At 49.8% G+C, this 11,575-nt stretch overlaps 1 protein-coding gene across 1 annotated transcript; it reads left to right on the top strand.

The window, feature by feature from the left end:
- Positions 1 to 475: 475 nt before the first annotated feature.
- On the top strand, positions 476 to 4,564 carry GIP (gastric inhibitory polypeptide). Its single transcript, XM_038546029.1, has 4 exons — positions 476 to 566; positions 2,889 to 3,035; positions 3,609 to 3,698; positions 4,405 to 4,564. Exons 1-4 carry the CDS (start codon positions 481 to 483, stop codon positions 4,562 to 4,564), a joined length of 483 nt encoding a protein of 160 aa, XP_038401957.1. The 5' UTR covers positions 476 to 480.
- The last annotated feature ends 7,011 nt before the right edge of the window (positions 4,565 to 11,575 follow it).

Here is an 11,575-nt window from a genome sequence, read left to right as displayed (position 1 = left end):
TGGGGTGAGAGAGCTGTGATGGTTTAGGTGACAGCCAATCCCACAGCTGGAAGCAGGGCTGGTATGGACTTTGGGGGGCTGTATGGGGAGTCTCGCCAGGCCACATGCCTTTGACGTCCAGCCACTGGAGCCAGGAAGGAGGCTGTCAGGGGTCTTAGCTGCTCTCTTCTGCCTGGACCTCTACCCCCTGCCCTCCCCAACTCAGACTTCACAACAAAAAGCAGGTCCTCCTCCTGGCCAGGCTCCGTGACCCTTCTAGTATCTGACTCCAACACCCAGCCCCCCCGGCAGCCCCCCAAGTGTTGTTCTAGCCTCTCAGAAAAGCCCTGACCCCCGGAGCTCAGTGCCCCCCGCCGGCAGAAGCCACAGAGGCTCTGAGGCATCAGCAGTACCTGGGCGGCCTGAAGGCTGTGCCTGGACACAGTGCTTCCCTCATCCTCATCCCTTTTCTCTCCTGGCTCAGGAAATCACCCTTGGAAGATGGTGGCCATGAAGATCTTCAGTCTCCTGCTGGCGACCCTGCTCCTGGTGGTGGTGATGGGAGAGAAGGCAGCCGGTCACTCTAGGTAGGGGTGCAGGGGAGGGGTTGGGCACAGGGAAGGAGGCTGGGGAGGATGAGCTGCTTCTGGCGTTCAGGGGGGAGGTGGGAAGGGGAGGAACCCCAAGCCAAGAGGAAAGAAGCGGGAGGGAGAACCCCGCCGGCAGTCTGTGTGTGGAGTAAGGACAGAATCCAGAGGGTTTATTTTGAGCTACTGTTGCCACAGGACAAACTGTGGTTAGATCTCTGGAAGGACTTCTCCGGGGTTAAGTGTCTGAAGTGTACAACAGGGTCTCCCTTCCTGATGAAAGCCTTAGCCATTCATCATTCACGTGTGCAGAATGCCTCAGGGAACACACAGGCTCCCAAGGAAAGCAAAGAGCCACCCAGGCCAGTGGCAGACTCTCAGGGACACTTGGGTGGGGGGCGGTGGGGAGCAGAATGTCATGAGCAAATGGGGGAGGGGGCTCTGTTTGTTCTCTGGAGGACCAAGAGATACTTGTCTGGGTAAACAGCTGGGCCTTGTCAGATGCAAGGACTAGTCCTATGCCCTCTAAATCCAGTCATGTAGATGTGAGGCATGGCTGTCAGGTACAAGTCAACATCACATAGAATTTGCAAACTTGGGATCCCTGGGTGGCGCAGCGGTTTGGCGCCTGCCTTTGGCCCAGGGCCCGATCCTGGAGACCCGGGATCGAATCCCACATCGGGCTCCCGGAGCATGGAGCCTGCTTCTCCCTCTGCCTGTGTCTCTGCCTCTCTCTCTCTCTCTCTCTCTGTGACTATCATAAATAAAAAAAAATAAAAAATAAAAAAAAAAAAAAAAGAATTTGCAAACTTAGGGGCGCCTGGATGGCTCAGTCGGTTAAGCATCTGCCTTAGGCTCAGGTCATGATCCCAGGGTCCTGGGATCCAGTCCCACATCATCGGCTCCGTGTTCTGCAGGGAGCCTGCTTCTCTCTCCTGCTCCTCCCCTGCTTGTGCTCACTCCCCTTCTCTTAAAATCTTTATTTTTTTTAATTTTTTTTAAATTTTTTAAAGATTTTATTTATTTATTCATGAGACACACACACACACACACACACACACAGAGAGGCAGAGAACAGAGGGAGAAGCAGGCTCCATGCAGGGAGCCTGATGTGGGACTTGATCCCAGGACTCCAGGATCACACCCTGGGCCAAGGGCAGGTACTAAACCACTGAGCCACCCAGGGATTCCCCTCTTTATTTTTTTTTAAAAGATTTTATTTATTCATAAGAGACACAGAGGCAGAGACACAGGCAGAGGGAGAAGTATGGAACCTGCTTCTTTTATATATATATATATATATATATATATTGCAAACTTAGATCTGGGCCCAGACCCCCACCTTCATGGAGTGCTAGATTAATCTCTCTGTACCTTGGTTTCCTCATTCACAAAAAGGGCATAGAAATAGTGTTGACCTCATAGGGGTGTTTCGAAGATCAAATGAGTCTATGCAGTAAAGGGCTGAGAGAGGACCTGGCATACAGTGAGTGCCCTTATGGAAGAGCTCCTATTGTTCATACTGACTGGGAATAAAGACTTGAATCGGGGTGAGCCAAGGCAGGAGGAGTAAAGGAGGAAAGTGAGATCCTTTGGGATGAAGGGAACCCATCCTTTGGGATGAAGGGAACCCCTGATCCCTGTTTGTCCAGAACCCAGAGTCACACAAACTGAGGATGCAGAAAGTGGGCTCTTGAGCTGAGGATAAAGCCCGAGGGGCTTGATGCATAGACAAGGGGCTGCCTCCATAAAACTGACTCCCAAGGGGCACCTGGGTGGCTCGGCAGTTGAGCATCTGTCTTTGGCTCAGGTTGTGATCCTGGGGCTCTGGGATCAGAGTCTGGTATCAGGTTGCCCACAGGGAGTCTGCTTCTCCCTCTGTCTATGTCTCTGCCTCTCTCTGTGTGTCTCTCATGAATAAATAAAAATCTTAAAAAAAAAAAACAAACCCATAAGACAGGCAGCCCGAGTGGCTCAGTGGTTTAGTGCCACCTTCGGCCCAGGGCGTGGTCCTGGAGACCTGGGATCGAGTCCCACATCCGGCTCCCTGCATGGAGCCTGCTTCTCCCTCTGCTTATGTCTCTGCCTCTCTCTCTCTGTGTGTGTGTGTCTCTCATGAATAAATAAGTAAAATCTTTAAAAACAAAACAAAACCCATAAAACAAAAAATCCCACAAAAATCTGACTCCCAAGAAATGGGGGTGGTGGGAGGTGGCTGTTTTCAAACACCTGCCTCTGGTCAATAACAATCACCTGCCCCCGCATTGTGGTTCCCTTCGTGTAGAGCCTGGTTTCTCCCTCTCTCTCCTCCCTGCTCCTCAGATTCCACACTAAGGTCAGTGGCTCCCGACCTCGAGGCCCCAGGTACGCCGAGGGGACTTTCATCAGTGACTACAGTATCGCCATGGACAAGATCCGCCAACAAGACTTTGTGAACTGGCTGCTGGCCCAGAAGGGGAAGAAGAATGAGTGAGTTAATGCCCACACTCCCTCCTCTGCACCGGCTGGCCATACCTTCCTTCGTTTAGACTAGACGCCAAGCGGGCCTGTGATTCTGGGTGGTAACTTTGGCTTAGGTACTGATGGGGAGCTGGGCAACACCATGGTCCTGACTGGGGCTCGGGCACTGGCCCAGTCTGGGGTGGGACTAAGCTTTCCAATCCTTTTCTTCTTCCAACCCTTTCTTTCTAATCCTTCCTCTAAGGAGAGGGATCATTGAAGATGTAGGGGCTCCCAGAGGATCTCCACGGGGCTGGGGTTGTAGGCAGAGAGAGCTGAGCTGCTGACAGTGACCATTTGGTGGTGGCCACTTTGGACTTTGCCCTTCTTCCTCTCTTTTGCCAAGTCTCTTACCTTGTCCTTGCTGTTCGTCAGCATGGTAGATGCTGGAAAGCTGTTCTTTGGCAGCTGGGGACAAGCGGGGGGTGGGGGTGGTTGAACAGAGAAAGAGGTACACTATGCAACTTGGGTAAAGGCCCCAAAAGACTGGAGCACTTCTGAGTCTCCCCAGCCCTACCCACTCCCTCCTGTTTACCTGACCAGTTGGAAACACAACATCACCCAGAGGGAAGCCGGGGCCCTAGAGCTGGCCCATCAATCTAACAGGAAGGAGGAGTCGAGAGAGCAGCAGGGGTGAGTCAGCCCATTGGGGAAGGGGTGGGGGCAGGGCCTCATCCTTCCCTCCCCTAGACCCCAGAGCAGGGCCAGGCCCCAGACAAGCATCCCCTTCCACTCTTCATGGAACTCCTGGAAGCCTGGCTGGAGCTTAAGGGAGAACCCTAGGAGGAATAGGGGCTGGGGTTCTAGGAGGGAGTTGGGGTCAGAGTCCCTAAGATCGATGACTCAGTGTGTGGAATCAGAGTCACGGAGAGGGGTGGTGAAAGAGACTTCGGGGACTGGCTTCCCCACTTCTCCCCGACGGACTTCAGGAAGGCTGTTTGAGGAGCAGGGACCCTCTCAAGACCAGTCCCTTGACATCAGTTACCCCCCACCCTCACCCCCATCCCCTGAGGAAGCTGAGAAATCTGTGGATCATTCTAAAAAGTGAATTGTTCCCGAAGTCGTCTCTCGGGTTTGGGGATGCACTTGGGGATACTTGCAGAGCTGGGTGGGGTGGGATATCTTCCACCTGAATTGTTGGGCTTTGCCTGTACTGAGGAGCCGCTACTCCCCAGGCCCATAGATCAGGGTGGAGCTTTGAAAGCTGAGATAAGGAGAGGCAGCTGTGTTGACTCCCTCCCCCCACCCCAGCTGCCCCTTGGAGTCCCAGGCCCTGTATTTACTCACTCCGGGTGGGGCCCCAGCTCAAACAGCCTGCCTGAGGCTTTCTCCTTGGCAGCTCCCTACCCAAGAACCCGGGTGATGAAGATTTGCTGAAGGATTTACTGATTCGAGAGCTGCTGGCCTGGATGGTGGATCAGATGGAAGTCTGCAGGCTCAGGTGGGGCTGTTCAGTGGCTTTGGGCATCTTGAGTCGTGGTCATATGCTTGAGCTTTGAGGCCCGACATGGGTTCAGATCGGCACTCCAGCACATGCTAGCAAACTCATAAGTCTCTCTGAACCTCAGCGTTTTCATGAAAACAAGGCTTATTCAGACCACTTCATGGGATTGTTGTCAGGTTAAAATATGATAATACGAGGAAAGTGCCGAGAGTAATATGGGAGGAGGAAGAGTTCAGTAATGTTGGCAGCTGTCATTACTTCTTGCACTTTGGTTTCTACTCTGTCCAGGTGAGAGGCTGCGCTCACCTGCCCTGCCCACCTGAGCTAAGCTGACCATTTTATTCTCAGCTCTCTCTCTGTACCCTTATCCCATGGCCCCTTCCCAGTGGTGGAACCCCCGGAGCTGGAGGCATGTTGTCCCTCTCTGTAGCCATTGTTGGTCTCAGTGGTCCTAGAATCCATCTCACCAGCTAGGAAGTCCTGTAATCTATCATGTCCCAGAAGAAAGGGATGGCTAATACCATGAAGAGGTCCATCTACCTAAAGGGTGAGATAGAACACTGGTTCAAGATGCAGACACCGAGGCTTGGAAACGAAAATATTTCAGACTTGGATGCTGGCGAGCTAGGGAGGGATCAAGGGAATAGATCTGGGGTGGCTTCCTGTAGAGGGCAGGAAGGGAAAGAGGAACGTGACCAGAACAATGGAAGGGAGAGTATGAGAAATTCTCCATAGGAAAGTGGGTGCTTTTTGGAATTATTTTGATTACTTATAATTAAAAAGGTAATTGGGGCAGCCCCGGTGGCCCAGCAGTTTAGCGCCGCCTTCAGCCCAGGGTGTGATCCTGGAGACCCGGGGTCGAGTCCCAGGTCGGGCTCCCTGTGTGGAGCCTGCTTCTCCTTCTGCCTGTGTCTCTGCCTCTCTCTCTCTCTCTCTCTGTGTGTGTGTGTGTCTCTCATGAATAAATAAATAAAATCTTAAAAAAAAAAGGTAATTGGCAGGTATGAGCAGCTGAACCATGGCTGGGCACCAGGATGAACTTACTTTGCTGACTCTGAGTGGATTATGACCTTCCTCCCCAACCACTTCCCCTCCTCTCTCTACTCTCCCAGATTTCAGTGACTCAGACCAAACCCAGCTCTCGCCTGGACTCTGCCCTTCACTTACTCAGGACTCAGCTCTGCTCCAGGGTACCCAAGAGAAGCCAAACCAATAAAGTTTAAGCTGAAACAAATCCTTGTGTCCATTGTCAAAACTTACCCAAGTGTCTACTTGAGCACTGCCGATGTCTGTGCATACGTGCCTGCCACCCAATAAGGAGATACAGCTCCGGGATCCCTGGGTGGCGCAGCGGTTTGGCGCCTGCCTTTGGCCCAGGGCGTGATCCTGGAGACTCGGGATCGAGTCCCACGTCGGGCTCCCGGTGCATGGAGCCTGCTTCTCCCTCTGCCTGTGTCTCTGACTCTCTCTCTCTCTCTGTGTGACTATCATAAATAAATAAAAATTTAAAAAAATTAAAAAAAAAAAAAAAAAGGAGATACAGCTCCGACCCGCATCTATAATTCGTCTATTAATTCTACAAACACTTATGGGAAAGGTAACACAGGAAGGGACTGTGCTAATCACTGAGAATATGGCAATCAAGGAAATGGGCTCAGTCCCTGTTCCTGAGGAACTTATAGTCCTGTGATGGAAACAGACTTGCTCTTAAACACACACACATTAATAATCATGTAACATTCTGGGGCCCCTGGGCGGCTCTGTGAGTTATGCCTCAGACTCTGGATTTCAGCTCAGGTCAAGATCTCAGGGTGGTGAGATCTATCCCTGCCTCTGGCTCTGCACTGGGTGTGGAACTTGCTGAAGATTCTTCCTCTCCCTCTGCCTCCCACCCTCACCCCTCTCCATCTTAAAAAAAATCACATAACATGCTAAGCTATGTGAAGAAAGACTAGAGTGCTATGAGAACAGAGCAGCCTTATCTAGTGGGGAGTCTAGAGGGCCTCTTTGAGAAAGGGACATCCAAGTTGAGTGAGATGGCAAGGATAAGATGGCCAAAGGACAAGGGGAGCCTTAATAAATACTGCCTCAGTGTTATTCTTACAAAGTGAAACCAGCAATGGGGAGATGAGCACAAACAAGGGCTGGATAGGTGTGCAGAGGTAGGGTCTTTTTTTAAAAAAAGATTTATTCATTCATGAGAGAGAGAGAGAGGCAGAGACGCAGGCAGAGGGAGAAGCAGACTCCCTGCAGGAAGCCCAATGCGGAACTTGATCCCAGATCCTGGGATCACTGAGCCGAAGGCAGCCACCCAACTGCTGAGCCACCCAGGCATCCCAAGAGGCAGGATCTTAAAGGTCATGTTAAAAATTTTGAATTTTGGGCACGTAGGTGGTTCAGTCAGTTAAGCATCTGCCTTTGGGGGACCCCTGGGTGGCTCAGTGCCTGCCTTTGGCCCAGAGCGTGATCCTGGAGTCCTGGGATCGAGTCTCACATCAGGCTTCCTGCATGGAGCCCACTTCTCTGCCTCTGTCTCTTTCTCCCTCTCTGTGTCTCTCATGAATGAATAAAATAAAATCTTTCTTTTTTCTTAAAAAAAAAAAAAAAAAAAAAGCATCTGCCTTTGGCTCAGGTGGTAATCCCGGGGGCCTGAGATTGAGTCCCACATACATGGGCTCCTTGCTCAGCAGGGAGCCTGTTTCTCCCTCAGCCTCTCCCCCTTGCTTGTGATCTGTCTCTTTCATGCTTTCTCTCTCAAATTAAAAAACAAAAAAGCTTTTGGATTTTATCCTCAGAGCAGGGGCAGGTTTGAAGAGCTATTTGCATTCCCAAACCATCACTAGTGAGGATTTTATATAAGAACAGGGTGACAGGGAAAAAGGAAGACCAGTTAAGGGTGATGGGGAGTGGGCGTGAAGGGTAAGGGGCCAACTCAGTTTGTCCAAAAGTCAATCGCTTTATCTTCCAGTGTTCAAAGTGCCCCTCCCCCATCCCACCTCCAGTCCGCTGCCTTCTCCCAGTGCTTGGTATCCACGGAAGGCAGGGCTGTTTCTCTTCCCTCTTCACTTGAGCTATCTTGCCTGGAATGTCCTCTCTCCCCTTGATCTAGTCATATTTCAGTAGACAAGAGTCAAACACACCTAGATTCAGACTCAAAAACACTAGGTCTGTGACTTAGCAAGTTAGTTCCTCTCTCAGCCTGTTTGCATTCTGGGAAAAGATTCCAAAGTACCCAGCTCATAGGGTTGAAGTAAGTCTTAATTAAGATAATGCCTGGCACAAAGTAAATGGTCAATAAAAGTTTAACTTTTGCTATCATGTACCCACCTAAAGCTCAGTTTAAAAACACAAGGGTATTAGTTTTAAATCAGGGAGTGGCAAGCCAGATTGGCTGAAGGGCTGGGCCCTAGTGACATAATTGAGCAAAGTGGGGAGGGTGTAAGACAATGGGAAGGATGGGGACTGTGAAAATGGAAGAGACATGCTTTCTGCTGACCAAACAAAACGCTTTTGAGAACTGAATTTGCCTGAGGGCTGCCAGCCTGCGATCTCTTCCAGCTCTGACATTGTAGGTTTCCTCTCCTCTAAACTCAAGGAGTTTAGAGAGTGTGCCACACAGTTTAGAACACGCCTTTGCTCAGAAGATAAAGTTTGGTGATTTTCTATGGTAGAACTGGTTGTCTTGGGGAGAAGTTGGATTTTCCTTTCTAGAGTTTTGGGTGTCTCTGGGGGTCAGTGGATCAGAAAGGGTGACTTAATAAATTTGCAGTGTTGTCTTATGGGCCAGGCATTGTGCTTAGCTCTTGATAAACATCATTTAAAGTCTCATCACAACTCTTTAAGATAATAACATACTAGCAGTTAACCATGCACGACACTGCCTCCATGAGGTAGAGAATTAAAGTCCCGTGCTTTTAGCCACCCCGAGGCTAAGGCCAGTGAGTCACTTAAAGCAAGTGACGGCCTGTGTGATGGTCTGCATTCAGAATATACTGAAGCTGAGTGCTTCTGAAAGTCATTGCTAAATTGTCGGGAATTTTGTGAGGTTGTAAAATCACTGTTAGCTTGAAATTGGCTAGGGCCAGAGTACACCATGGAAATCGACAAATGCTATAAATCAGAGCTCTTCCTTCCCAGCCTGGAGAGGTGGTTGTTAAACATTTACCAGCACATTACTGGTCAACATACTTTCCCTAAAATTCTGAAAGAGAATACATGTGTCTGAACAAGGGAATGAGCATGTCCACTGGAGTGTGGTAATTAGGTGTGTCTCGGGCCAGTGTTTGCACCTAGGAGAGTGTGTGTGCATTTGAGGGTATGGATAGTTAAATTTGAAGCATGAGTGTGAGAGATCAGTGCATGTATCTTGACGGGTCATACAGTGTGAGTCAAAGAGAAGTGAGGCAGGTGTGTGTGTGTCTATGTCAGTGAGTCAGGAAGGGACCAAATTTTTGTGTTAGGGAGTGGTGTAGTAAGAATATGAGGTAAACATGTGTATAGAAGGGGCTAGTTGTTTTTTTGCAGAAAGCTGTGGGTGGGTATATTGAAGGTCAGTGTTTTAGGAGAGGGTGTCTGAAAAGGCTAGTATGTACTGGAGAAGCAAATCTGTATCTGGAAAGTTTTTTTTTTAAGATTTTATTTATTTATTCATAAGACACACACACACATACAGAGGGAGAGACACAGGCAAAGGGAGAAGCAGGCTCCATGCAGGGAGCCCAACATGGGACTCGATCCCGGGTCTCCAGGATCACACCCTGGGCTGAAGGCAGCACTAAACTGCTGAGCCACCTGGGCTGTCCGGGATGTTTGTTCTTAAGGGGATTTTTTTTTAAGATTTTATTTATTTATTCATAAGAGTCACAGAAAGAGAGAAGCAGAGACACAGGCAGAGGGAGAAGCAGGCTCCATGCAGGGAGCGTAACGTGGGGCTCGATCCCATGTCTCCAGGATCAGGCCCTGGGCTGAAGGTGGCGCTAAACTGCTGAGCCACCCGGGGCTGGCCTCTAGGGGTACTTAAACTGTCTCAACTCAGTGTCTAAGGGTGTGTTTGGGGGTAGTCTGAAGTAAGACTACAAAAAGCTGAATGATGGTTTTAGCCTTGGTCCTTGCATCCACTAACATTAGATTCTGCTTCAAATAAGAAACATGAAGTAATGGTGGTTTTGGTAAGATAAAACATTATTTCCCTTTTTTTCTAAAGATTTTATTTATTTATTCATGAGAGACACACAGAGAGAGGCAGAGACACAGGCAGAGGGAGAAGCAGGCTCCCTCAGGGAGCCCAATGCAGGACTGGATCCTGGGACCCCAGGATCACGACCTGAGCCAAAGGCAGCCACTCAACCACTGAGCCACCACACAGGTGCCCCTACTTCCCTTTCTTGTAAGTATCCAGAGGCAGGTAGCTCAAGGGTGGTGTGACAGCTCTGCTCCATGAAAAATCCTCAGGTCCGGGGGACCCAGGTTATGGCTCTATAATCCCTCAAGTTCCAAAATGGTGGCTTAAGTATCCTGTCACCAATCTCTGCTCACATCATCTTCTAATCCTTTTACTTGAAATCTCTGGTAACATTATTCACATTCGTGATTTCACCTTGCTGATGATTCTGGATCTGTAGCTCTCTGTGCCCAGCTCTTTCTGTAGACCTTTATACAAATACATCCAAACGACTATTGGTCATCTCTCTCGTGATGTCACAGAGACTTCAATTTCCAACATGTTCAAAATCACTCTTAATTATTTCCTCAGGGGCGCCTGGGTGGCTCAGCGGTTGAGTATCTGCCTCAAGTTGTGATCCTGGGGTCCTGGGTTCTCGTCCTACATTGGGTTCTCCGCAGGGAGCTGCTTCTCCTTCTGCCTATGTCTCTGCCTCTCTGTGTCTCTCATGAATAAATAAAATATTAAAAAAATTTTATTTTCCCAGCTTCATCCTCTGGTGTCACACCCCGTTCCTCCACCCCCCGTTCTCTGAAGGGTACCACCTGTTGCCCGAGACAGAAAACAGAGCATTTTTTCCTACCAAGTCTGTCCCTATCTTATCAGTTTTAACATTCACTTTCCAAATATCTCCCCAATCTGTCCCATTCTCTCTCATGGCCACTTAGATTCAGTTTGCATTGTTTCTAGGCTGGATTGTTATTATTATTTATTAAGATTTTATTTATTCATGAGACACACACACACACAGAGGCAGAGACACAGGCAGAGGGAGAAGCAGGCTCCAAGCAGGGAGCCTGACGTGGGACTCGATCCTGGGACTCCAGGATCACATCCTGGGCTGAAGGCCACGCTAAACCGCTGAGCCACCCGGGCTGACCAGATTGTTATGATTGACTTAAGTCTAGGTTGTCATTCACTTTTTTTTTTTTTTCCCCAAGCACAAGCAAGGGGAGCAGCAGAGAAGCAGAATCCCCACCAGATAGGAACCCCATGCAGGGCTCTATCCCAGGGCATCAGGATCATGACCTGAGCCAAAGGCAGACACCCAACCAACTGAGCCACCCAGGCGCTCTGGTCACTAATTTTTCCAAAACAAGAATTTGATCTTCTTCCCTGACTTAAGAACCCCTCACTAGCTCCTTTGTTAGGTTCAACGCTATAGAAAGCACCCGTGGAGCTTTCTGAACACAGGACTGATGCCACCCCAAATCTGGTAAGAGTCACAGCTGAGGTCTACTTATATGTCAGGCATTGCACTAAAGGCTTTGTTACAGGTTTCCTCTCTTCATCCTCACAACAACCTCACGAGTAGGTATTACTCTATACCAACTGTGGACACTAGAACACTAGAGATTCAGGACTTTGCCTGAAGTTACTGGACCGTGCACGCAGTGGATCTGAGCTACGGAGCCAGGCTATCTGAATTCCAGGGTGCAGGAACCTGTACGGTCTGCCCTAGCCAGAATCTCCGCGTGTGACTCCAACAGGTAGGTTCCACAAGAGCAGGTGCGTTGTTTCACGCTCCGTTTGGAAGCTTCGGGGCCGTGTCAGCGCCTGGTCGGTAGCAAGCGGCCGCGAGCGCCGGCTGGGAGCCAGAGCTGAGCGGCGGCGGGGCGGGGGGGG

Source organism: Canis lupus, chromosome 9 (assembly GCF_011100685.1).
Source record: "Canis lupus familiaris isolate Mischka breed German Shepherd chromosome 9, alternate assembly UU_Cfam_GSD_1.0, whole genome shotgun sequence".
NCBI classification, from domain to species: domain Eukaryota; kingdom Metazoa; phylum Chordata; class Mammalia; order Carnivora; family Canidae; genus Canis; species Canis lupus.
This window is presented reverse-complemented; position numbering and strand designations above follow the sequence as displayed.

Coding starts and splice junctions, on each gene's coding strand:
- GIP (XM_038546029.1), top strand. CDS start 481: ATGGTGGCCATGAAGATCTTCAGTCTCCTGCTGGCGACCCTGCTCCTG. Junction 3,036..3,608: donor CAGAAGGGGAAGAAGAATGA/GTGAGTTAATGC, acceptor TTACCTGACCAG/TTGGAAACACAACATCACCC. Junction 3,699..4,404: donor GAGTCGAGAGAGCAGCAGGG/GTGAGTCAGCCC, acceptor TCTCCTTGGCAG/CTCCCTACCCAAGAACCCGG.